We start from the raw sequence: 25,943 nt of genomic DNA, 5'->3' as shown, positions 1-25,943 counted from the left end.
CAGGGTATGCAAAAAGGTACATAGATGCCACTCGCGACGCAGTACAAAACCAAAGAGATGGAAAAGAAGCAGAGATATGTGCGATCGCGACTGGTGCATCTGGATGAAAGGAAAGAGACGCAGATGGATGAGAGATTATGTATGTATATCCGGGCATCATATGTCAGTCAGTGAGTCAGTAAGCCACCCCGTTCTGTTAACTCCGGAGCCACCCAGGAAAAAGGAAATGAAGGACGATGCAAACGGAAAAATAAATTCAGATAGATCAGCGCTGAAGCCAGGGGAATCAGGAACCAAAAAAAAAGAAAAAAGAAAGTCGATTATGGTGAATTGATTTCAAACATCGGCGTATATCCAACATTCGGTTTCGATGTATTCCCGCAACCTTTTCATGTTCAGGTTGTCAGATTTGCTATCGACTTGTCAGAGTCATATATTCTCGCCACATTGCCAAGGAACAGGATTGTCCAAGACTATTGCTGGGTCTGTTTGGTGTAGACTGCGATCCGCGCCAGTTGAATTATCCAAGCCAGCATGCCTGCTTTGGATTTTTGACAGGGCACTTGAAATCAATACCGCGTGGACGGTTATTGTGAGGGATAACTCATCCCGCTTATTCGCTCAGCTGATAATCTGGCGGGCCCCTTCCTTGCCGAGAACACCAGGCTCCTGCGGCTTAGGGCTTCTGTCACGTCCCTTCTTGCGGCTCAAGAAACCAAGCATTCCGCCGTTGTTAGACTTTCCTTTAGTGGCAGGGTCGTAGCCTTCTGCAGGGAGAGTGGTACTTTGATCGGCAAGTTCACTCCAACTACCCGCTTCCTCGAGAACCATTTGCACGCCACCGCCCTTGCTGGTCTTGCGCCCAGTTGGTCGAGCTCTTCCGGACGGCGGTGGGACAAAGGGTCGGTGGAAGTTGGGAGCAGGAGGGGGCGGCCCAGATGGCACGGAGGGCGCGGAGGGCGCAGACGTCTGCATTGAGGGGCTGATAGGGTGGCTGGTGGTGGGCTCTATAGCCTCACCGATAGAAGACTGGTTGTCCGGCAAGGGCAACCGAGCGGGTGATCCTTCCGTACGGGCTGGTGAGCCTCGCGCCGAATCAGGTTGGGAGTAATGCCGTGAGTGCGTCGACGAGACCGTCGTCGTTGTTTGGACACAATCTTCAGGGCGCGTAGAAGCCGCAATTGCTTCGGCTGCGTTCCCACGATAGCTCATTATCGTATAATCAAACGGCTCAAACATAGTTTCGATGAGTCGATGGAGTTCATCTTCGCGAATTTCTTTTGCTGTTGCATCTTCCCTCAGCTCGGCTCTTGGTTTCTGCCTTCGGGCCCTGGCTTCAAGCGGTGCTTCCTCCAGAAGCAACTCTTCCAAATCATAGGTCGCGTCGAAATTCGTCTTATCGCTCGATGGGCGGAACACTGGGGGCACTTCCTTTCGCTCCAAGGCAGCAAAATCGATATCGGCAAAGAACTGGTGCGACATGAAGCTCTCAAAGCTTATCGCGCCAATTCGCCTACTCCGATCTTTTTCCATTAACGCTGACATGGCTCGCAGGCAAGGAATGGAGACCGCGGGGTTCGTGACAAAGTATTTCGGTTGCGCCCTTTTGATGTTTTCGCTAAGGGTATCCTGAGACCGGCCTTCGAAGGGTCTCTGTACTTATATTAGCCTGAACGACATGGTAGAAACGGGCAAATGACTAACCTTGTTGTAGATGCATTCGTAGAACGTAACTCCCAACGACCACCAATCGACTTCAAAATAGTAACCCCCTCCTTCATACACCTCGGGAGCGAGGTAAGCCAGCGTGCCAGATTTGCTCGTCAGCGGTTTCCCAGGTCGAAAGTCCGATGCCACGTTCTATTGGGGGGGGGGAAACCAGGTTAGAGACGTCACGATTAGAGCCTGAGCGGAGAACCTACAAAATCTGCCAGATGGACGTGTCCTTCTGAGTCCAGCAATACATTGTCCGGCTTGACATCGCGATGAATAATGCCTTGCGAGTGAATGTACCTCAAAGCACATCCGAGTTCAGCGAGCCAAAACCGTACGGCGTCCTCTGTGAAACATTTTCGTGAGATATGGAAACGCAAATCGCCACCATTCATCAAATCCACCACAATATAGCTTTTGTGAAAGTCAGCAACATCGGAGACGGAGATTGGCAGATTCCAACGCACATGTACTCAATATCCTGAAAGCTGTACCGCAAGTTACAAAGAAAGGGGTGGTTGAGGTGCTCAAGCATTCGACGTTCCCGTATGATATTTCGTACACTTTCTGAGCGGACCACTATAGCAGGAGAAAAGATTTGATCAGTAAGAGAAATCTGCATTGAGAGAAAACAAAACACATACCTTCCTCTTTGCGGATATACTTCAATGCAAAGGTTAAGCCCGTGTCCTTCTTCTCGACGATACGGACCTTGCCAAAGGCACCTTTGCCGACAACTCGAAGCAGCCGGAACTGGTTCAAGTTCACTATCCCAAAGTCAGTCAAATCGTGCACCAAGTATATTTTTCCGGCGTGTCTGGCGGGGTCCGCGCCGGCTGCCACTGCAGGGGTGTGGTCGGCCGAGACCCGTTCAGGTAGCACATACCCTCATTGTCGGAGGCAACCTGTCTCCCTTGGGAGTTTCCCATCTAGAACAGTAGTCGTTATGACAACAGAGCGTGAAATTGTTGTTTCGCGTCACCTGCGACAGCATCCCATTCGAACGTGTATCGTATTGCCGAGGCAGACAGTCCGTGATCAAAGCTGGTCGACAGCTGGAAATAGGTCTGGGAGGGCGGGAGAGGGAGTAAAGGATAGGGCGGAGAAAGGGCGGCGGAGGGCAGGGTTTATAGGGAGATAATATGATCGAAGGTTCACCGCATGCAGGCCTAGACGGGACAAGTCAGAGGTTAAAATTGAAGGTCTCAGATAGACAAAGAGCAGTCTAGGTCGGCAAGGGCGTTTGTAGGGGGCAAGGAACTGCGGGCGTGGCAGGTCGGGAGCGAGGGTGACGTACCGGAGTAGTAAGAAGAAAAAGAGCCAAGATAGAGACGGTCTGGAGTCTGGACGAGACGGGGTGGGCTTGGAATTGGATTGGAAGGACTCAGGACGAGCAGTGGTGAAAAGGAGAGGGTTCGTGGCCTGGCGACGGGGAAGCAGGAATGAAGATGGAGGCGGGCCGCTAGTCTGCACAGTCTGAGGTGGAACTGGATACGATATCGAGATAGACAGCAAGAAACTCAACCAGGACAATTAATTCCCCAGAACAAAGGAGGAAATGACTGGGCCACTACGAAAGCTTCTTGTCCGGCCAGTTTGCCACAGAAACGCGACGGGCTTTTCTTTCAGGACACCCGTGAGAGGCCATCTCGTGGCCGCCACGTTTTTCATTCATTTCGTTCGCAGGCTGAGAACTGCAGATCGTGTTTCATCATCTGCGACTTTCTTCTGCCGTCTGACAAGTCACTTCTCAATAAGACGCATCCGAACTCTGCGCTGGAGGGCCTGAATGCCCCCTGCTAGTGACAGCATGCTTTCTTTTTTCTCCTTCGACGCTCTTACATTACGTGTTCCGCTCCTTCGCTGAGACTTCTAGAAGCCGCCCTTCTGATCCTGCATTTCAGGGGTTGAGGTTATCCATAATCCATGGTGGAAATTCCCACTGCATCTCCACTGCGTGATAGGGCCATCCACACTCCTTCACCGTAATACGACATATGACTCGTTCAGCTGCCTCTCTATAAGTGAAATCTCTTCAGTACCGAACACAGGACAAAAAATGGATTGTTAGATACAACACCGAACCTAATACAAAATTCCCCAAATGCATTAACTACCTTGACCACCTCATAATCATCATTCCACCAGACGCCGAGAATCTAAAATCTATTTCCATCCCTTGTCTCACCCATTCAAAACTCCTGGTGAACTACCTGGCAGGCTACCAGCGTCTCCCATACACCGCGTGCTCCGTTGAAGGCGCTCGACTCTCTTGTCTGCCCTTGCGATCACGAGAGTCGTCGCGCCCGCTAGTAGTGGTCTCAGACCGTTCTTGGCTCGCCGACTCATACTTCGAATTAAGTAAACCTCCCTTTTGCGGCGAGAATTCAAGACTGCTTTGGCCGCCCGTGTATCGCGATTCAGCATCCTTACCAAAAAGCGCCATCATGTCGTTCATCGTAAGCTTGGCCGCCGCCGTCTTACCCTCGATTGTGAGGTTGGCCAATTCCCGCTTGCGCTCTTGTAGATCGAGAATGCGCTCTTCGACTGTATCTTTAACAATCATCTTGTAAATTTTCACGTCCACGGTCTGATTGAGTCGGTGGACGCGATCGATCGCCTGTTCTTCGACGAACTAGAGCCAAGGATTAGTCTATTATCAAACAAGCAAGGGGGTGTAAGCTTACAGGGTTCCAGAATGGTTCCAGGATGACCACGCGACTTGCTGCAGTAAGGTTCAGCCCCAGCGCACCAGCCCGCAAACTACAGAGCAACACTCGGGTCGCCCGGTTGTTCCGCAGTTTTTCAAGACTCGCTTCGCGGAGGTCATTGCGCATGCTCCCATCGTATCGTGCATAGCCAATCCCAGCGCGATTTAAAAATGGCTCGACCTTGTCAAGCATGGACGTGAAGACAGAGAAAACAATAAACTTAAAGTCGGGCGCCTCGCGGCGGAGAATCTTCATCAGCTCGCGGACCTTGGTCGATGGGAGCTCCTGGTTCTCATCATCCCCGGGGTTCAAGTAGATATCTTCCTCAGAGTCCTCATTAACATGAGATGCCTGGGGACGGCGCCGCTGACTAGGGCTTTCAGGTTCGCCATCCGTTTCAGAATCTTCGTCTCCAATCCATTCGCCGCCTCCCTCTGCGTCTTCGTCGTCGGATCCTCCGGCCTTGCCCATGGAGAGCCCTGCGCGCTGGTCCTCAGGAACTAGCCATTCGCCATCCGCTTCTTCTTCGTCATCACTATCCATGACAACTTTTCTATTCCTGCCGACACGCCCCATGCGATCCCCCGAGGGGCGCTTTGATGGAGATGCAGTAAGGTCAACGATATTTTTGGATTCCTTCTTCTTCTTGGCTCCATGTGCCACCAAAGGCGTATTGAAATCCTTCTCGCATGCACTGCATCTGCTGCCACCACCGGTTGATTCAGCTTGGCTCAGTTCCATCTGACAGATGTCGCATTTTTTCGATACGACACTGAGGCCACCAAACAAGTCCGCCATAGCATCCAAATCATTATTCTGTTTTGCGGGCACCTGGCTATTGGAGGCACCTGTCTGCAAGAGAATATCTTTGTCTTTCGCCAGGTCGCTTTTGACTAGATCTGGGTGGTTACAACATTGCCGAAGCCGCAGGAGCAAAACTAACGCCCCAGCGTAGTCCATTTTAGAACCGTCCATCATCTTTTCGAGACTGTTTTCTGTGCGCTGTTCCAATCGCTGGTAGAAATTTCTCTCGCCGGGCATGAAATCGGGCGCCACCTTAATGACCTCACGCTTGGTTATTTGGAAACCAGGGTTTTTCTTTCCCCCGTCAGATTTCCCTTCCCCGGGCTTGAGATTTGCGTTCAGTTTCAGCACGTCTTTGGTTCGACGCTTCATGAAGGCTTTTAGGACAACCTGTAACCGCTCAATTGCAAGACCACCACGCCCATTCGCTAGGGGTCTTGTGATTTGATCCTTCCAGTTTGCGAGATCGTTGTACGGCTTGATTCGCAAGAACCTAATCAGGCTCTGCAGCTCGTCAAGATTGTTTTGCATGGGTGTGCCGGACAGGCACCAGCGATACTCAGCATCTAGTGAATATGCGGCCTGCGTTGCCTTTGCGTTGCGATTCTTTATAGTGTGGGCTTCGTCAAGAATGAGGCGGTACCAGTGGACGGAGAAAACGCCCGCCTTCTTATCATTTTTCGTGGCAGCGGTATGCTCAGAAGTCAGGGTTCCATAGGTAGTGATCACCACATCGTAGTCATCCAGACGGTCAGTTGATTTTGCTCTGGTATTCCCATGGTAAACGAGTACTCGGAGTCTTCGAGACGGTTCCACCTTGGATTTGATCTCGGATTCCCACTGTTTGATTAACGCAAGAGGGGCAATGACCAGAGTGGATTTGCTCAACCCTTTCGGGAGGTTACGCGACTCAGCACTTTCTTCATCGCTGTCATCAGACTCTTGATCATAATCAAACAATGCAGGTCGCCGTCTGGTGCCATCTTTCGGCTTCTGGTTTGTGAGCATGAGAGCGATGGCCTGGACTGTTTTTCCAAGACCCATGTCATCGGCCAGGATTCCACCCTTTGGAAGCACACCCTTCCCCTCTTTCATGGTCTTTTGCGAGCCGATCTCTTTCTCGCACATCCAATTGAGCCCCTCTCGCTGATGGGGAAGAAGCTGAACATTTAGCCCCTCAACAGTGCCATCATCGTCCTCGTCTTCTTCGTCTTCTTCCCCAGTTTCCGATCCAGCATCGCTAGCGTCCTTCTCATCATTTTCGCCCTGGTCTCCAACTTCGGGTGTACTCTTCTTTGCGATGGCTTCGTTTCCTTGCGCCTCATCTGCATCGTTGTCGTTGTCGGCAGCTTTGGGTTCATTCACACTCACTCCCTGTAGCTGAGCAGCTAGATCGTCCATATCCAAACTCTCTTCTTTTGCCTTGGGCTCACTCTGGCTATCTTTCTTCTTTGCCTTGTTGTTCTTCTTATTCTTTTTCTTGCCCTTCGGCTTTGGTTGCTTTTCATCTTCGTCCTCGAGTGCTCCTTCTAGTAGCGCCTTAATATTCTCATTCGCTTTTGCCGTATCCACCCAGTCACTTGCTCCCGACGCTCCAAAGCGCGGCACTGCACCGGTCGAGAATCCACCCCCCGCGGGGGTCGTTAGGTCGACGAAATTCTGCAGGTTCTTGGAGGCATTTGCCTGTTTCAGGGGAGATTTCGAGGCGTAAAAAGTCTTTGGAGCTTTGGGAGTATTGAACGTGACGTTCTCAGGGCGGCGGATCTCAAACACGTCATTGTCAACAGGTTGAGACATTCGGTTATTGTTGTAGGCAGAGGGTCGGACAGGCTTGAAGGGGTCGAATGGCTCGCTTCGCTTCGGCGTTGACGCAACAAGCGGAGGAAAGTTGGGTCGAGTCGCGTTTTGCTGGAGCGGATTGTGATGTCGTGGATATTGCTGTTGTTGTTGCTGTGGATGTTGCTGTTGCTGCGATCTGTGATGCTCAGGTCTTGGGCGATTCTGTTTAGGGATATTGAAAGGGTTGCTGGTGCCGTGATTCTGAGGGTACGCAGAGCGACCCAGAGGTGATGGTACGCCGAATTCTGGCTGGTGTTGTCGAGGACGGTTCGTCTGGTCTCTCGGTTTCCCTGGGGTGACCGGATCGGTCGGGGCATTGCTTTCTCGTGCCATTGTGTTCAGCTGGTTTGCTTTCTTGCGTGTCGGGTCGTTATGTTGTGATCTTCGTTAGTTGTACTCCGTAGTAAGGCGTCAGAGTCGTTGCAGCTAAAACATAGCAGCAGCTTATTTTCTGGGGTGGGCTGGAAGTCTATGCATTAACCTTCCATCTAGTCGTCTATAGTTTGTGGTTGAAAAAGATGCCGATCGTGTCAAGGACAGGAATTTCTGGGGTGATTGTGGGTTGAACCGCCACTTTTTTCTTATCGCTTCGTTTGTTTTGGATTCTGCCCCAGCAACCGCAAAGCGGAGAGCCGTCATTCATGACATGGTCAATGCAGCTGTCAACGAATAGTCTTGAACATCGTTTCTCTGGTCAATGCGTACGAGATTATTCTGTTTCATTAATATTTCTGTGAAGCCCAGTATACTTTATGTCATAACTCTATAACTAACGTTAGTTATAGCGACGAAGTCTAAGTATTTACTGACCCCTCTACTACCACTTCACCATGAGTATAACAACCAAATATACGCATAAAAGTACATAAGCGGAGAAAGAATCACCTTGAGTATTATGAAATTTTACATTCTCAGGCTGAATGTACTTGTTTACATAAGGTATATTCTGCAAGTAGACATTAAAGCTAATTTGGGGGGTGGGCACTCCGCAAACAGAAATCCAGTCGTCTGAATGTATAGATATTAAAGAGTGTAAATAGAAGTATCGAGACGGGCTGCACCCTCTGAGAAGTAATTAAAAGCGCCATACCCATCATTCCCATCCTGGCCCATACCAGTAGTTATACATAACGGCGCCGTCACCAATACGCTTCATGAACTCAACAATCTAGCGTTTAGAGATCGCTGCAGCCAAGAGCAAGTGTGCCACCCTGTGTTATGTTAGTTGAATGTCGGATATTTACTAAAACTCGGGACTTACCAAGAGGTTGACCTCAGTGCAGCACTGGGGAGCGGTGGTGCAAGAGTCATCGTAGGCGTGGCCTATCAAAGTTAGTAAACTGAAGGGACAAGGGTAGCCCTCAACCCATGCACATGTCAAGACATACAGAGAAGGCCGACGGAGCCAACAATACTAGCAGCGTCGATACCTAGTCCCTTGAGAATGGGGTCGACGATGGGGTCGAGAGGAGTGGTGAGGGTGCCGCAGCATAGTTTAGGATCAATGCACTTGCTGGTGTCCCTCTTCTCGAGGTTGGCATCCTCAATCTGGCGAGCAGCCTCGTGGACTTGGGCAGTGAGCTGCTGGGTGAGGTCGTCGTTGGTGGCAGGGACGGCAGAGGCCAGAGCAGAGCCGGTAACGGCGAAGACAGAGAGAGCGGTGGTGAACTTCATCTTAGCAGATAGGTTTGGTAAAAGCGAGGATTCAGAAGAGCGTTTGGTAAAGGTTTAGACAAGTGAGAGACCTGTATATTTGGTATTGGGACTGATGCTGTTGGGATTTAAGTCTCTCTGGGAGGGGATTTTAAGTCCTATATATACGTATGACAAGCCTCAAAGCAGGTCTATAAAGGCCTTATCTGATCATCATGTTCCCTTCCTGAACAAGCAGAGTTGAGTTTCCAATAATGACAATTCCCAGGAACACTATCTTGGACCCCGGGTCGCTAAAAGGAATCCCTCGGTAGGAATCAACCCCGATGTACAGAGTAGTTTGGAGAGCCCTTAAGGGTATTCTAAATCAAGAGACCAATTGCAGATCCTTCTCCACGTAGATAACGATTGCTTCGTTCCAAGGAATGACAGGCGATGGGTGTGTACGCCCGCGTAAGTCCGAGCGACTGAGTTATGCTTCCAAGATAGGGCCCGGAGGGATGGATCTTGGCGAAAGGCCGATCATTCTCCTGTAGGCTGCATGAACGGCTTCGACGCGAACAATGGGAATAAATGATTCGTAATTGATCGATCACTCTTGATGGGGACTGATATGGATGGGTTCGCCAGAATTCAGTGGATAATCTCCCAAAGCAGTCTTGCGAGCAGGTTCGGATGAACAAGAAGCCCCAGACTACGATGGAAAGTATCGAGGCAGAGCCACCAAAGGCTCGCTTAGAAGTTGATAGAGAGGGCGTCGTCACAAAAGCGATATTCGGAGGTGGTTTGAGGCGAACAGCTCCATTCAGCCTGGGAACCGCGAGACTCTTATCAGTGGAACCTCATCCAAATACAGACTCATCTGGTACCGAATCGGATCGACAATTGAGCTACCTAGGGGTCCTCAGTGTCAGCAGTCAGCACTGATTGTGATGCAGCCCCTGGGTCAAATCAGCACAATCTCGAAGTAGTAATCATCCAGGAGTCAGAACCCCGGAGTAGTGATGATCATGCGAGGCTAAAGTGTTCTAGCAAAAGAAACGAACCGATCTCCACCACTAATATCCAAGATGACCGTGCGGCAAATGCGGAGCACGGCCCTAAAAAAGGGAAGATATAGATAAACTCAGCCCTCTGAGAAATAAAAACTGATAAGCTGCGATCTCGAAAACTCGCGAGTCGGGAGGTGTGGCTGACCGAAGACCAACCTGACAGCTCAGAAACCATTTTTCGCTTACCGCGACAAGCTCGCTGTCGAGGGAATATCGTATATCTGGACTTTAAGCTGTATCCAACTCTCCCCTGACCAGATTAAGCACGGGTGCATCCCAGAAACCAAGAACGTCTAGTAGGCGTTCATAATAGTGGTTCCTCGGCCGACTGTGATTAACTTCCATGTCCCAGAGTATCTGGTAAGGGCGGTAAGATCTGTTTATACAGATTTTCTTGTTTTTGCAGGCTTCCGGTAGATATGAGATATTTACGTAAATGGGGCTGCATAACTGAAAGAGTGTTATCAAGAGCATCGAATTCAAGCACTGTTGAATCGAATATTTGGTTTGACCAGAAACGAGGGATGGGAACATTCGGAACCAAGCCAGCGAAATTGAAAATGGAATCTGCGTAATCGTGACCAATTTGAGCCCCAGAAATGTTCTCCAGTTTCTCTATTCTCCTGTCAGTGTTTCAAGTAAGCTGTCGATACCAATTCAACATGAAAGCTCGACTCTCATGCAACCCGATATGTGGCGGTGCAATGCGGTGTGCCAAGCCCACCAGCCACGCACCCACTCGCGACACAAAAAATTGCCTTTCCTTGCAATCTCAATATCCCGCCGCCTGCGAGCTCACCGTCTCCAGAATTTTCTAGGCTACCTCGGTTCGTGAGGAGCTTTTCAGACGTTTAGGTCATCTTCGATTGTTTCATTTCTTGTGGTTATCCCAAGTATCTGAACACCATGGCCCCTATCTCCATCGCAGACATCGTGGCGGCCCTCCCCGCAGAGGACACCTGGGGTCCTGCCACCGCGGCGGACAACATGCTTGAGGGAGTCCCATATGCTCCCTTCTCCAAGGGAGACAAGCTAGGCCGTATGGCTGATTGGACCGCTGACTCTAAGGACCGTGATCGTGGCGGTCGTCAACAATACAACCGCAGCTACAGAGGTATGAATCTAACAACCCAGAACCATCGTTTATAAGCCAGTTCTAATACAATGTTTCAATTTAGACCAACAAGTCTACGGTGCTGGTTCCTCTAGCCTGTTCGCCGTCCAGGTTGCCGAAGATGAATCGTCTTTCTCCGTCGTTGACAACACTCGCACTTCCGGAAAGCGTACTTTCGGTCGGGGTGGTGGCACTGTCTTCCGTGGCCGTGGCCAGCGCGGCGGTGTTGGACAGAGGGGAGGCCGTGCTGGCTTCCAGCGCGTTGGTGCCGGTCGTGGCCAAGGTGGTGACCGCTACTACGATAACCGTGGTGGACGCGGCAATCGGGGTCGCCGCTTCGGATGGAAGGACTACGACAAGCCGCAGAGGACTCGTGAGCCATCGGTCAATATTCGCCCAGATTGGTCAATGCTGGAGGAGGTGGACTTCAACCGCCTGTCTAAGCTGAACCTGCAGGCACCTGATGGTGAAGATATCGACAAGTACGGTTTCCTCCACTACTACGACCGTTCTTACGACAAGGCCCCTGTCAAGAACGCCGAGCGTCGCCTGCAGTCTCTCGACCGGGCTGCGTACAACGTCACCACTTCGCAAGATCCCGTCATCCAGGAATTGGCCGAGAAGAACGAGGCCACCATCTTCGCCACCTCCGACATCCTCTCCTTGCTTATGTGCGCTCCCCGCAGTGTGTACTCGTGGGATATTGTCATCGTCCACCAGGGCAACAAGATCTACTTCGACAAGCGCGAGGGCGCATCGTTGGATTTGGTCACTGTCAATGAGAACGCCGCTGATGCTCCCTTGGAGGCCGCCGAAGCCTCTGGCAAGCAGGATGCTATCAACACCCCCAACGCTCTCGCCATGGAAGCCACATTCATCAACCACAACTTTGCCCTTCAGACCGTTACGGAGTCTAACACCGCAAAGGTTGAATTCAGCCACCCCAACCCCTTCTACAATGCCGACGAGGAGACCGAGCCTCTTGCCTCGAAGGGTTACAAGTACCGCCGCTTTAACCTTTCTCTGGAGGGTGATGAAGAGCCTCTCAACTTGGTCGTCCGTGCCGAGGTTGACGCGGTGCTCAAGAACCCCACTGGTGGTGAAGACCAGCAATTGATCATCAAGGCTCTCAACGAGTTTGACAGCAAGGCCCAAGGCTCCGGTGGATCGCTCGACTGGCGTAGCAAGCTTTACTCTCAACGTGGTGCCGTCATCGCCACTGAGATGAAGAACAACAGCAGCAAGCTTGCCCGCTGGACCACCCAGGCTATCCTTGCCAAGGCCGACGGCATGAAGCTCGGTTTCGTGTCTCGTGCTAACCCCCGTTCTGCTGCCGGCCACGTTGTCTTGGGCGTTGCGGGATACAAGCCTCGTGAGTTCGCTGCACAAATGAACCTCAACCTAGGAAATGGGTGGGGTATTGTCCGCACGATCGTCGACCGTATCCGCGCTCTTGATGCAGGTGATGACGAGGACAAGGTCAACAAGTACATCTTGATCAAGGATCCCAACCGCCCTGTTCTCCGCCTGTACAGCATTCCTACCACTACATTCGAGGAAGACGAGGAAGCCGAGGAGGAGCAGCAGGAGACTAAGGCTGAGGACGAGGAGGAGGCATGAAGTAATGAACGTGTTTTTGTTCCGCGAAAGATATGAGATATCATGTTTCTAAATGTTTTTCATGTGCATATTCAAAAAGTACAAGATCACGAGTCTAACTGACGAGATTCTGGGTCACTTAGTGTCACTCTATTTTTGCGTAGGTTTTTAAGTTCTTTCGCGCTGGCACTCCCCGCAGGTAAACTGCAGCTGCAGTTAACAAGCATTTTTCCCGCTCTGATACGGCTGGACGATTCAATCCCACCCAGTCTATTATCCATCCCCCTTCCCAACTCTCTCCACCCATTCTACCCCACAGCCACATCACAGCTACGCTCATCGTAACCCTGTGCTCCCTTCTCAATAGAGGTTCCATGTCCAATCGGAGCGGATGAGTCCCAAGTACGGATTCGGACACTCCCCGCTATGGACGAAGCCCAGATTCGGAGACTATGCAACGGAGGCGCAGGAAGAGCATCAGCCAACAAACCCACCACCACCTAGGTAATCGAAAGATCAATATGCGTCAATGCAATTGGATAAAATTAAAGTATTTTGGGTACAGGTGCTCCACAGGGACTTCGAACTTAGGTATTCCCGGTCATCTACAAGCTAATGAACAAGCCGGCTGACTCCCATGTAATGTGTATACTATAGCCATAATACTACCGAATTGCATTACCTTCATCCCAGCCTCTCTCTCTTCGTCTTTAATAGTCTTATTCAGCTGGTGCGGGTGGCAGATCCTGCTTGGTGCGTCTCAGATAAGGCTGGTGAGAATGATTTGGGTTTACGGCTCAAACTGCAAGGGCCACAACCAACCAACTGGCTACAGGATAGTATATCGGGATGGAGTTTCCTCAGGCGGCCGACATGAAGAACTGGTGAGCGGGGGACCTTCCAAATTTCGTCTCCGTATGGGGCCGCTCCATTCTCCAATTCACTTCCTCGGTATTCTACCATCTTCTGAGTATAGGGCCGGAATCCCTTGCCTTTCCAATAAAACCAACCGCCGAAGTATTGCCAGGGACAGAAGCAGTCTCTTACAATTAGACGTCTTACAATTAGATGGCTGAGAAATGCCAATGTTGCCAGTTTGGGTGTGCATCCTGCCGCGGTATCCGGTGTTTCAAGGTGCAACCCTTTCTGCCTAGCGCACGAGAACCAATAGGCAGAAGACGAAGAGTGATCCGACCTTCGAATCTTCAAGTTCAGGGTCCAGATATTTCATTAATCAAGTTAAAACAACATCGTGATACCTGTCGGTGCCAAATTAGCTGCACAAACCTGGATCCGATCCCTCGGTCTTGGCTTCGTTCTTGCAATTGATATCTCAGATCAAGGAAATAGACCTGTCTCTTTAATATTAGTCGACCTTTGAGAATTTGTCTCCCATCATTAGAGAGTCCGGCAGCGGTACAGTCCAGCACTTCCAAGTTCGGTCTCTCAACTTCATCCGGCGAGGCTCCCGCAGTATACAACCATCACCAATTTTTGGGATTACCTGAGCCTATCATGCGGTCAGCCATCCGAAGCCCTAGCAAGTGAAATCCAATGATTCAAGGCCGTGTTTGAACGCCAAAGCCACGAGCAAGGATCAACCTGCCAAGTTGTTTAGGTTTGAGACAGTCCCAGTTTCCCAACGTTCGTTCTCCAGAATCACGTCGCATGGCGCACGGAGTAGTGTCTCTAAAGAGAACCACGATGACATATCAAATCGGTTTCTAGAAACAATTACCTCATACTCCATCGTTTGGGGTCCGGCATTGATCAAAAAGTGTCTTGGCCGAGGTTCGGCACTGTGAAGCGCTCAAATCCACTGTTTCAGGATTTGTTTTCCAATGTCTTCAGACAAACCATCTTTCCCAATCTTGTGGGCGTTGGGAAAGTCCCGGCGCAATCTGAGACACGGGAATGATACTTGGTTCAGCAAACCTGTTGGGCCTTGTCGCCGAGGTAGGAGTACAGGGCAAGGTATATAAACAAGGTAAACACTCAGAAACAGAGAAAACCACAGCAGGCCTGGCTCGAGTTCATCTCAGACATTGTCACTCATTGTCGCTTTTTCACTCTCTTCTAAACATTCTTTCTAAACCCTAAGTCACTATGAATCTTAAACTTCTGTCTCTCGCTGCCCTTGTCGGCTTGTCCATGGCCAGCCCCGTGGATCTTGACGTGCGCCAGCGTATGTCATATACCCAACCAAGCACCACCGTATTGAGCTGCTTACTGATTAGAGACAGTTGGGGGAAGCAGTGGTGACGACCTTCGCAAAGGCGAATGCCAGCCCGTCACCTTTATCTTCGCCCGTGCCTCCACCGAGCCGGGCCTTCTAGGCATATCGACAGGTCCCGCAGTCTGCAACAACCTCAAGAAATCTGGGAAAGTAGCATGTCAAGGTGTTGGACCCAAATACACTGCTGGGCTGGCTGAGAATGCCTTGCCCCAGGGAACTTCAAGTGCGGCCATCAAGGAAGCCCAAAGTCTGTTCGAGATGGCTGCTTCCAATTGCCCTGATACCCAGATCGTGGCTGGTGGATACAGGTAACTGCCACAAATATTCCATATATGTCTCTTTCGCACAATTATTTACTCACGTATTCATAATACAGTCAAGGAACAGCCGTCATGCACGGCGCGATCCCTGACCTCTCGGACGAGATCAAAGACAAGATCAAGGGCGTGGTGCTCTTCGGCGACACCCGCAAGAAGCAGGATGGCGGGCAGATCAAAGACTTCCCCGAGGATAAGATCAAGATCTACTGTGCTGCTGGAGATCTCGTTTGCGATGGCACGTTGATCATTACCGCCGCGCACTTTACCTATACCATAAACACTGGTGATGCTGCGAGATGGCTCGAGGGCAAGCTCGGTAACTAAGTGCCAAGCATTTTATTCAGCATCTTGGACGGCTTCGCTTCAGAAGGCAGCCAGGATATAATGTATGTGTCATGGGAAAAATATGCTGGTCATACAATATGAGGTCGAAGCGGAAGTCTTACCCGTCCGCCCGGCTGCAAGCAAGACATCACGAAGGATGAAACATAATGGCCGAGACAAGTTGAAACCAATTTTGATTAAAGTGTATTATTGTTAAGATCTATCGCAATGACCTGTCAGGCGCTCTTTCCAAGTAGTAGTCGTGTAACTGACTCGTACGCAATTCGCTTAGCAGCCAAGGCCAAGACTGCATGCATGGCATCTCGATCTCGATCTCGACCGTTGGAAACCCAACGGCTATCCCCACCTCCCTTTCGACAAAAACGTGCACCTCTCCTTACCCCAACCACACCTTTAACAGTTAATCACTCATGCAAAGTTAAAGCGGGAAATGGCTCCAGTATCCACAGATTCAGCTCTCACCACCTTAACATTAAACCCAAGCCCCAATTCAACTCCATCCCCGGACACCGACAAGGACTGCAGCGACAAACCATCGAAACCCCGCCCCATAACTTCCTGTGCGGCCTGTCGCATACGAAAAGTCAAGGTATTTAAACTCTTCCCCCTTCACTACCTACCACTATATATTTCCCTTGTTTTATCTATATCCTTCTTCTTCTTCTTCTTCTTCTTCCCTTTTTTTTTCTTTTCTTTTTTTACAGACTATCATATATTTTAACAACAAACACCAGTGCAACCGCGCCTCCCCATGCAGCGCATGCATAGCGCGCAAAACAGAGTCGGAATGCACATACGCCACAACAATGGAAGAGCGCGAAGCAATCGCGCAAGCAGACCTAATTGCAGAGCTTCGAACGACACGAAATAAACTGCAGAACCAGCTAGCGAAGGCGGGGGCTGGGGCTGGCTCTGCTGGGTTCGGCTCTGGTACGTCTACTACGAGTACGAGTACGTCTAGTGGGATGTACGCTCGGGATGAAGAGGAAGAGGAGGCGCTGGAGGCCGTGTATGCGGCTTTGAGGGGTGGATCGTTGGATTTGGTAAGAGAGGTTGTGGGAAGGATACGCGCCGGGGAAGGGGTGAGGGATGTGCTTGGGTGGTTAGAAGGGGGTGTTGTTGTTGGCGTTGGCGTTGGTGTCGGTGTCGGTGGTATTGCTGTTAGTGTTGAGAGGGATTAATTATGACTTGGTATTGATTTGGATTTTGTTATTGATATCCTGGTTTCGATCCGATTCTCATCTAAAATGGTATATAGTTCCTCATGGGGGATCACAACAAAAATTGAAAAGAGATATATCGAAAGGCAAAAAAGCAACGCTAGCAGAGCTTAATATATATATATACAGCTTTATTTGGATATTAATGGCAAAGATAAAGCCAAATTAGAACGTGGAATGAAGCAATCATGAATACATCTCGTCGGTAGGCTGTGAGAAGGCGGCGCCCTCAAACTTCGACCCAAGGACGCTGCTAAAGCAGTCCATGAGTTCGAAGTCCTCGACCACCGCGCCGAATCCGTAACAGCGCACCTTGTTTTCGAGCGTGTCCATAATCAACTTCACATCATCCCGCGTCAATCTGGTATACATATCGTGGCTCTTTAAAGCCTGAAGTGCCATGATCGGTGTGACTTGCCCTTCCGTTACTAGCTGCCGACTGAGATTAAGGAGAGTTGACAGATTGGCATGCGGCAGGTCGTATGTCTTGTGTGGATATACTTGTTCGTTCGTCGTGTTGGAAATGTAGCTCGGTGGTGGGCACGTAGCCATCAGCGCATGTCCAGAGAACGGCATGTCTTCGTCTTCGGCTTCAGTGACAGACCGCCGGCAAAGGTAATCCGTATGTTCTCGACACGGTGATTCCAGCCTAGTTCAAAATCAGCACCGACTATGTGTAAACGAAAGAATTTGATAAAAAAAACATACGCCAAGATAAAGTCAACTTGAAGTTGGGGATTGTCTTCAAAGACACCCCCACCACCACCAACAACAGCCGGGCGCCGATCGATGGCCGCGAGCGCATCGCACGGCATTGCGGCGATTGCCTGACTATTTGATCCAACGTCTGGTGCAGACGAAAAATCGACCTTTTCCACCCCATTTGCTTTCGGGCTCATCCCTGAAGACACTGTCGTCGGCGGTGTGCTGTAGGTATGCGCGGTCATCGAAGCCATGCCCGTCTGTGATCCAGCGCTCCCAGCTGCAACGGGGCTGGACTGAAATCCTGGCATTGGACGCTCAGCCTTGCGGCGTTCCAATTCAGCCTCGAAGTTGATGTTGTGTGTCGCAAGTATGTCCTTTAGCATGTTATTTTCCTCCGATACAGAACCGATCATTTCACGGTGCTGATGAACAGCAAGATTGGCAGCCGAAATTTCTTGGGTATATGCTTCTCGTAATCGCGCGACTTCACTCTCTAAAGATCGGATATACTGTTCCTTCCGTTCACGATGAGTCCTGGGGGTAATTTATGAGCAGTGATCTAGCGCAGGACGATAAGAATCCTACCTCTGCGCCTGACGATTCAACTCTTGTCGTCTCGTAAGAGCAGGCTTGCTATCGGGTTTTGGTCCTCTTCGTTTGGCGGGTTGCCCATCTAAGTCGAGTTAGCCCATCATAATACATACTCCGAAAGAGGACATAACAAACCTCGAGTGGTCTTTTTATTCTGATTTCCACCACCGCCACTGAAAAACTTGAAAAAGTCCGTACTTATAGAGCCCCTCATATTGGGTGACTCTTGAGCTGTCGCAATATCAAGTTAGCAATTTGAAATCATCATGAACGGCGGCGGGAAGGTAAAGGAAAGCGAAATCCAGTAATGCAAGGGATACGGTACGGCACGTCCACCAGGTTCCATCAAGCGACAAAAAGTGCTGGATAAACCACGGCCAGTGAGGCATCGACCAAGAGATGGATGTCCCGCCCATCCTTGCATTCCCGTGGCATGCTTCATTCCTCAAGGTGGCTCAAGCCTCAACAGGTGGCGTTCCGGCTTACCAGGTGAGGCACTCTGCCCTAAACTTTGCCGATTCATTTCGTCCATTGCGTCCAAATCTAATGGTATCGGACCACTACTAACTGAAGTCATGATTGCGGTGTTGTAGGTAATGGAGGAGAAAGAAGAGGTGGAATGCGACCGGCGAGTCTGCGACAAGAGCTGAAGGTGCAAGCGAAAATAAGAATCCGGTGACTGGTGCGATATTCAATAAATTAATATTCGATAGATGCGATACTCTACACATCAAAAACATTGTCAGCCTCAAAATAAAAAGCTCCTGAAACATGTGGGTTCCTTTGTCCAAGCGTCAGGGATTGATTATTGAGATACGCACCCGCTAAGCCAGGACACGGTCCTTTTTCCCTCCACGAACCACACTGACAAAACGTAGAAGCCGCAGCCGACGTAGATGTGCGACCGTCCCAGGTGGTAGCCTACAGGGAGTGTCGAATCTCACAGCGAGGGGAGGGGCTTGAAAAATGGCAGATCGGGTGTGAAAAGTCGAGGGGAGGATGAAGGTATCGTTGATGTTGAGGAGCTAAGATCCGGCTGGAACCAGGAAGACAAGCCGCGTTATAATGATCGAACACTTAGCCTAGCGGGTCGACTGTCGAATCCCAGTTCTCCCGAAGTCCATCCAGAAGCGCCGCAAAGCACTGAGTTAGTTACTGGTTCCTGGGCCGCTCTTCAGGACCCAGTAGGCTGGCTTCGATGCAATTTCGATGAGATGGCTTCGCTAGCAACGATTTGAGCAGGTTGGATCCTTCGTTCCGCCCACTAGCCAGCAGCATCGAGTGTGAGAGGATGGACTAGCGAGAAAAATAAAATAAATAAAATAAAGTAAAATAAAATCAAGAGAAAGCAAAAAGTACGCCTAGGTTATCTCTAGCACAAGCAAGTTCAAGCAAGGTGTGCGAAGGAAAAGTGAAAAACACCCAGACGCCAGACGATCTGATGGGAATATCATATGTGCTTCAACTTCTGGGTCCAGATCACCCCGTGGAGAAAAGCGATTTCGTCTCGGCCCAGGATCAACAAGGGAAATGGAGAGAAATGAAATATGTAGCAAGGAGCTCCCGCGACTGAGACCTTTCCGTAGCCTACGCTCAAGTATCAATCCCCGTTGATGTTGTGATAAAGAGGGAAAGAATTCAGAGACCTGTGCGGAGAGTGACCGGAGACTGGTCATGCATGCTCGAAAACGAGTAATCAATCATACCTCACGAGTTACGACATCCTGTTGGATTCGAGACTGGAGGGCAAAAGGACCACAAACTCTAATTCTCTTGACTGGCTCCAGAAGTCCAGAGAGGCACCTCAATTACACAAAACTCCTTTTCTCCCCGGCAGGGAGGGGAACCCCAACTCACCAAGCAGTGAGCCATTCATTGGCCTGCAACAGATGAAGCCCCGTAGGTCGGCTATCCTGTGTCTTCTTGACCATTTGGGGAGTCGATGACGGTGACTCGCGGCTATAGGCTCCGGTCTCCACCAGAGCACCTCTCGTTCTCGGGAACGGCGTAAACGGCGCCACTGACCAGAGGATGAATATGTCGATGATCCAAGATTCGACATCTCAGACCTCCTGCGGCGGCGGAACCTTGTGTAACCCAATATATTCGAGTTCCAAGCGGCGTTTTGGCATCATAACCAGGGGGAGCCCGCATTTGGAATTCGTCCTGTCTAGTTCCGTGATTTCGGAGATCTCTCATCTCTCGAGTCCACCAGGTCGCGGCCGGTGTTTCCACAAACCAGGATACCCTGGCTTTGGACTCCACGCTAGATACAAACGAGGCTAATGCACCCGGAGTGTCATTCCTGCCTGCGGTTTCCAACGGTCAAGGGCGCAGCACTGGATACCCTCAATCGCCCTGCATCCGCAGATACATTCCATCCGTCCTCTAAGTCGTCCTTGGTTTGATGCAAAGATGATGCGCCGTCCTCAACAACGAAGTAGATAAACATTTTGGGCGCATCGACACTAGTCTCACGAGCGGGATGCTATCGGGGCGCGATGACCAACTTGAGGCTAGCACCTGTCAGTCATTACTGAGATTGGGAGGTTCAAGGGACGAATTTCCAAATGGGGACTCACTAACTCAGTATAGCAGGTGGAGCAGTCACACTCTGCATTTGGCATTTGGCAACCCCCGTCAAATTGTCAACATGGGCCTGCATCCGAGTAGAACATTTCAGATTCACCTGCCTTCCCTTCCGATTGGTACAGTCCAAAATGCACACTACACCGTGAATAATGTTGATCAGTGCCCAGATGTGTGGGAGAGGGTTCTCGAATCGACCAATCTCTCCGCGTGCCCAGATAAACAGGACACCAATTAATCAAGCCAGGAGACTGTTACATCGAGACTTGGAAGTCGAAACCTGCGCAGATGATCGTCGCAGTCGCATGGAAATAAATTCCAAATCACTAAGAAAGCAGGTCTCGAGCGAACATCCCGGTCCAAATAAGCACGCATGCCGCAGCCGCCCAATTTAAGGTAAATGAGCCAAGAGAGGCACGATTCCTACCGCGGGATGAGCCGAGCCAAACACGCGGGATGAGCATGAGCTCAGACCCCCTGGATGAGATCGTTAACTTGTTCCTGGCCTTGATGGCTTGCGAGTCGGCCCTGGATCAGTGGATTGTGAATTAATCATGTTGTGGGTGAAACCTTGACAAGTTTGGGACTGCAAAGAACTATTGCTGGTGATCGCCGGCCTCAGGCACTCGGCGCTCCTGATTGGGAAGTCACGCCCTCAGCCATAGGTTCATCTCCCGCTTTTCTTTGCGGCCTCGACCAGGTCTCTTATACAAATCATCCACAAAGCACCCCATGGGCCCATACACTATATAATGATTGCCCGCTAGGATGAACAAGGTCCGCGCATGGACAAATCAGAAATCCTCGTCCACATCTCTGCGCCCAGTGGCGCCGTCGATGATGCTCACTATCGTGCTCAAGTCGACGCCATCTTGAACTTCCAAACTCACTCACGTGAGACCATCCCACTTCGCCCAGGCGAAACAGATTCCTATCCTTCTTCCTCCCATCCCGGCACATCACCGTTTACAGGGGCTGCGGATATTATTAATTCACCACCTCGCGTGTCACCGCTCCCTTCACACCTGGTCCCGACACAGCTTGGCGCTCAGAAAGACTCGCTTGAGACCCCTCTCAGTGTTATCCCCGACTCCCAGCCTCAACCAGGTGTCGACACAGAATGTCTGACGATCTATCCGGAGCCGGAACCAGAGACACCTCAATGCTCCTCACATCTCACTTCCAAACGGCGTCGAGTGGATTCCCCTCCACAGGCCCTCGACCATCTCCAACATGATGAAATGCAAGCTGGAAGCGTAGGAGGGAATCGCAACACCACAACCGCACATACCAGCCCTATTGTCACCCCAAACACGGTCAATGAGGGAAAGAATCCACGGTCAACAAACACTATAGCACAGTTAAAGTGCCCCACGATACCCCTCTCCCTTCCCTTAGAAATAAAACCACCCCCTCCCCCAATCTCTACATCTCCTTTCACTACACATATCACACCAACCCTCGAGATGTTGTCCACGCGTCTCAAGTCTCCTCGAACATACAGTCCCGCAGAGCAAACCAGGGACCTCGACAGCCTCGAGCGAGGACACTGGTATCTCCGCCTGAACCTCATTCCTTCAGGCCAAGATAACACCCACACTCCAGCAATAAACACCTCCGCACCCACACCCTGGGACATGGTTCTCTTCTCCAGATTCTGGACCTTCCTTTCCGATTTCATAAAGGAAGGTCGAGCCGGGTGGGGCGTATGGTGTATTCTCGAAGCTGAAGGTGATGAGGGTAGTAATAGTACCTCCCCATCAAAAGAAGCAGAGGGGCACTCCCATTCTACAGGCTCCGTCAAAGCCCAACATTTAGTGTCCCTCAAGGTCTTCACTTGGGGTGAGATCGCTCGTCATATATACCTCCTGCTCTTCCTCGCCAGCGAACGGCAGATCCGCAAAATGGGTGCGCAGTGGCGTGATGCCGGTGATAAGGTCGTTATCCAGATGCCCTAGGCGCATTGCCTCCGCCACTTGTTAATTTAAAAAACTCTACATAAATAAATATCTATCTATCTATCTATCTATCTATCTATCTATCTATATATAAGATTTATGGGTACTAGGTTTCCTCTTTCTCACATTAGCATACGTTGAATATTGTAGGCACAGATCAATGATATAAAAAATCCATTAGCCTGATTTCGCAAGATACTGTACGTGCTAGTATGATAAATTAAAAAAGAAGCCTATGGTACATTCAAACCCCAGACCAAACGACCGCATTTTCGGAGCCCAGGGTGGGAGAAAGAAAAGTGAAGACCCATGTGCGAAGATATGGTTACAACAAATCTGCTTGGCAAATGGATGGAAAATGTGATGTGGGAAACGAGTTTCAAGAGACAGCAAGAGAAGGTCAACGAAAGAAAAAGCGAAGGGTAGCGCTCTTTTACGAGCCGAGAGAAAAGCCGCCAACAAGCCCTTGACTGAATGAAGGATGAAAGTACAAAAAGTAGAAGGAAAACAAAAAATTTGGATGCCGATCCCAAGATGCAAAGAGTGCTGTGCTTAACGAGTAAAATAGATCAGTTCCCGTGTTGACGCCGATTGGAATTAGGGGAAAAGAGCTCAAGGTTATTTGGCCCGGATGTGCAATTTCTCAGTAGTTCAACTCGCCACTCCCAGCGCCGCCGACAGCGTCAAGATCCTCGTAGCTCTTCAGGCTACGACCTTGAACGGCCTCACGCGGTCCCATTGCCTGTTGGGCAGCGTCAGGAAAACCTCCGGCTCCAGCGAAGGCCGCAGCGGCAGGATGGCCAGGAGGGATGTAGGGAGCTCCTGCGGCTGCTGGCAAACGGCCAGAAGGCAGCATACTACGGCCTGGACTCATGCGGCCCACGCCCTGGGGTCCATGCCGATTCCCACGTCGATCATAAGGGCCAGACCGGCTGTTGAAGCGACCCCCACCACGGCGCATAACGCCGGGTTGATGTAGGCCGGGGTGGTCGCCACCAGCCATGCTATTCGCACCCCAAGACTGATTGCCGAGCCCCATGAATCCGGGCAGGCCTCCCGGCACTCCTTGGAATCCAGGTGGAACGTTTGGCCCATTAGCGAGGTAGGGGGGCATCGCCGCCAGGCTGAATCCGCGAGGTGTACCAGTCTGGTTTTGGCCCGAATTGAGCGGGAAGTGGCCGTTGCTATTGGCATCAGATCGCGAGGGTGCAATGCGTGCAGGGTCAAGAACATAAGCGTTTACCAAAATGAGCTGTCGGGGCGGTATTAGTTTTTGGGCGTATTGAACGGACCGGGGACATTATCAACTTACATCACTTTTAATACGTTCATACCAATCCGCATGTCTCTTTTCAATATGCTTACGCCAGAAGTGATCTGCCTTGAACAACTTGGAGCATTCAGGTACCTTGCATCGGTATTTGGACTCATCCTCCTGTTTGACATGCTTGGACAATTCCTCCTCCAAGGCTTCGTCAACAGACTTTCCACCAAGCTTGACGATGTCCACATTCTCTGGTTCAAGAATTTGAAGGAGCTTGTCCTCAAACGTCTTGACCCAGTTGAATGCGCGCTGGAGCTGCTGTTCCGACTTTGAGCTGAACCTCTGGGAGCGTTTCTCTTTCTCGCTTGGGGGTGGGGCTTGCTCCTCCCCCTCTTCGCTAGGATCTTTCTTCTTAACGGGGAATGGTTGCCCGAGAGCGCTGGCTCTAGCAACAGCCTTTGACTGTGACGTAAGGCCAGTTCGCGGACGGCGAAGATGTCCACCGGGGCATTTCCGCGTGAGTTCATGAATCGAGTCGCACTCAAAAACACAAAAGAAGCAAAAGTTATAAACCCTGCGGAGGTATTCAACCATCAGATCCAATTTCTTTTTCTTCGCCAAAAGTTCCTCGTCATCGACTTCGTCATCCGCCCATTCTTCTTGCTCCTCACCCTCCTCAGCCTCACCTTCGTCAACATCGTCGGTATCAAAATCAGGCTTTCTTTTCTTAACACTGACAGGGCCAGTAACGGGAGTCTGAAGCCAACCTTTTCCGCGTAGTTCTTCAACCCGGTCTTCAACTTTGGCATAGCCATCGACGCCGCGACCCATTTCAGAGTCAAGTTTCGAGACTAGGCGCCTAGCCAATTCCAGGTCACGCTCAACCCTGTCAGGTGAAGAGAACAGATCCCACAGCGCCTTCTTTCGAAGCTGAGATGGCGGAGCATGGACACCAACGTGGCAGACAAAGTCCCCATGAACGGGGTCATGTATTGTCTTGTCATTGGTCGCCTCGAGAGCTTTTTCAGAAACGGTGACGGTCCCTGACCCGTTTGCGACATTATCTTGGTCCATCTCTTCGCCCTCTTCTTCTCTTCCGTCCCCTCTCTCCACCACTGCAACGTCATCAGCTGGGTGGAGCATGATCCATCCCATCCGATGATACTTCTTCGAGGGATTCGGGTCGCTTAGACTAAGCCATTTGAAGCCACCGTCCTGTTCGCCGAGGTGTTCCTTGCAAAACTCTTCGATCTTATGACGGCTTACATTCGGTGCCAACGTTTTGATAAGCAACGCTGGCTGAGACAAGGCTTCGTCACGCAGATCTCCACCTCTCGCTGGAAGCAAATCCAACACGCCGAGAGTCTCCCCCACAGCTGTCGTCTCCCCTTCCTCCTTCTCAATCACACCACCGGCACCGTCACTTTCGCTCTTGTAGATACCCTCCAGAGTGAACTCATCAAAGAGACCTCCTTCAATATCATGCTCCCACTGCTGATAGGCACCTACCCGGAAGTCCATGAGCATCCTACGAAGAGGATCCCGTACTTCAGGAACGTATCGTTCTCTAAACCATTCCTCATTCTTGTGCTGCTGAACGAATGTCCTCGCCATCTTGACCTGGAGATCCACCTTATAGGTATCGTAGGCCGCCTGGATCTGAGCCCTTTCTCTATCCCGGTCTTCGCGTGCCTCGCGTTCTCCCTTTACACGGTCGGATGGGCGGCGCCCGCCATGTTTTACGCGTTCTTTTTCCTCTTTTATAGACTGCTCAGCCCGCCACCATTCGGCAAACCAATTGAATCCGACTTGGAAATCAAGGGTTAGAGGATTTGGTAACGGGTTAGGCTGGATTGCCCGCTTTCCCCCGTCTTGTCCAGGTACATAACGGTCGATATTCGCTGCAATCGGCGAAGGAGGGCGGCGGCGATCTTCACGTTCTCGAGCAGTATGTTCGCGCGATGCCGAGTAGTAATCGTCCCTAGATGGCCTGCGATCGGAAGGCTCGTACCGATCGATCATTACAGGAGAGCGCGATCGACCCCGTCCACGCCGCCGATCCTGAGATGCTATATCAAATCAATTAGTCAAGTCTAATTAGGAGGCAATATGGGGAGAGCAACTCACCAGGAGATCTGCGCCTATACGAATCCATTGACGCCCTGGGCGCATAAGGATCGCTTGTTTCACGGCCCCTCCCGGGGGATCCATAGCTTTCATACGAATCCAT

The 25,943-nt window shown here is 50.8% G+C and overlaps 9 protein-coding genes across 9 annotated transcripts; 4 read left to right on the top strand and 5 right to left on the bottom strand.

Annotated features, from left to right (window-relative positions):
* Positions 1-621: 621 nt before the first annotated feature.
* APUU_80422S (serine/threonine-protein kinase) lies at positions 622-2,642 on the bottom strand (the record flags this gene model as incomplete). The annotated part of the gene is made up of 6 exons (XM_041696700.1): positions 622-1,653; positions 1,705-1,860; positions 1,923-2,127; positions 2,181-2,292; positions 2,358-2,480; positions 2,600-2,642. The coding sequence occupies 6 exons, from the start codon at positions 2,640-2,642 to the stop codon at positions 622-624; spliced, it is 1,671 nt and encodes a 556-aa protein (XP_041562305.1).
* Positions 2,643-3,934: 1,292 nt separating this feature from the next.
* Positions 3,935-7,400, bottom strand: APUU_80421S (putative SNF2 family helicase/ATPase; the record flags this gene model as incomplete). The annotated part of the gene is made up of 2 exons (XM_041696699.1): positions 3,935-4,348; positions 4,401-7,400. The coding sequence occupies 2 exons, from the start codon at positions 7,398-7,400 to the stop codon at positions 3,935-3,937; spliced, it is 3,414 nt and encodes a 1,137-aa protein (XP_041562304.1).
* Positions 7,401-8,242: 842 nt separating this feature from the next.
* APUU_80420S (hydrophobin family protein) lies at positions 8,243-8,741 on the bottom strand (the record flags this gene model as incomplete). The annotated part of the gene is made up of 3 exons (XM_041696698.1): positions 8,243-8,278; positions 8,329-8,390; positions 8,456-8,741. 3 exons carry the CDS (start codon positions 8,739-8,741, stop codon positions 8,243-8,245), a joined length of 384 nt encoding a protein of 127 aa, XP_041562303.1.
* Positions 8,742-10,678: 1,937 nt separating this feature from the next.
* On the top strand, positions 10,679-12,506 carry APUU_80419A (eukaryotic translation initiation factor 3 subunit D; the record flags this gene model as incomplete). The annotated part of the gene is made up of 2 exons (XM_041696697.1): positions 10,679-10,886; positions 10,951-12,506. 2 exons carry the CDS (start codon positions 10,679-10,681, stop codon positions 12,504-12,506), a joined length of 1,764 nt encoding a protein of 587 aa, XP_041562302.1.
* Positions 12,507-14,591: 2,085 nt separating this feature from the next.
* Positions 14,592-15,365, top strand: APUU_80418A (cutinase family protein; the record flags this gene model as incomplete). Its single annotated transcript, XM_041696696.1, has 3 exons — positions 14,592-14,670; positions 14,729-15,029; positions 15,098-15,365. The coding sequence occupies 3 exons, from the start codon at positions 14,592-14,594 to the stop codon at positions 15,363-15,365; spliced, it is 648 nt and encodes a 215-aa protein (XP_041562301.1).
* A 451-nt stretch (positions 15,366-15,816) lies between these two features.
* APUU_80417A (Zn(II)2Cys6 transcription factor domain-containing protein) lies at positions 15,817-16,567 on the top strand (the record flags this gene model as incomplete). Its single annotated transcript, XM_041696695.1, has 2 exons — positions 15,817-15,975; positions 16,121-16,567. The coding sequence occupies 2 exons, from the start codon at positions 15,817-15,819 to the stop codon at positions 16,565-16,567; spliced, it is 606 nt and encodes a 201-aa protein (XP_041562300.1).
* Positions 16,568-16,792: 225 nt separating this feature from the next.
* Positions 16,793-18,116, bottom strand: flbB (the record flags this gene model as incomplete). Its single annotated transcript, XM_041696694.1, has 4 exons — positions 16,793-17,255; positions 17,315-17,845; positions 17,897-17,984; positions 18,038-18,116. The coding sequence occupies 4 exons, from the start codon at positions 18,114-18,116 to the stop codon at positions 16,793-16,795; spliced, it is 1,161 nt and encodes a 386-aa protein (XP_041562299.1).
* Positions 18,117-21,276: 3,160 nt separating this feature from the next.
* APUU_80415A (uncharacterized protein) lies at positions 21,277-22,449 on the top strand (the record flags this gene model as incomplete). Its single annotated transcript, XM_041696693.1, has 1 exon — positions 21,277-22,449. One exon carries the CDS (start codon positions 21,277-21,279, stop codon positions 22,447-22,449), a length of 1,173 nt encoding a protein of 390 aa, XP_041562298.1.
* A 643-nt stretch (positions 22,450-23,092) lies between these two features.
* On the bottom strand, positions 23,093-25,943 carry APUU_80414S (putative arsenite resistance protein Ars2; the record flags this gene model as incomplete). Its single annotated transcript, XM_041696692.1, has 3 exons — positions 23,093-23,701; positions 23,762-25,782; positions 25,841-25,943. The coding sequence occupies 3 exons, from the start codon at positions 25,941-25,943 to the stop codon at positions 23,093-23,095; spliced, it is 2,733 nt and encodes a 910-aa protein (XP_041562297.1).

This window comes from Aspergillus puulaauensis, chromosome 8 (genome assembly GCF_016861865.1).
Source record: "Aspergillus puulaauensis MK2 DNA, chromosome 8, nearly complete sequence".
NCBI lineage: Eukaryota > Fungi > Ascomycota > Eurotiomycetes > Eurotiales > Aspergillaceae > Aspergillus > Aspergillus puulaauensis.
Note: the sequence above shows the minus strand (reverse complement) of the source record. Positions and strands in the feature narration are given on the sequence as shown.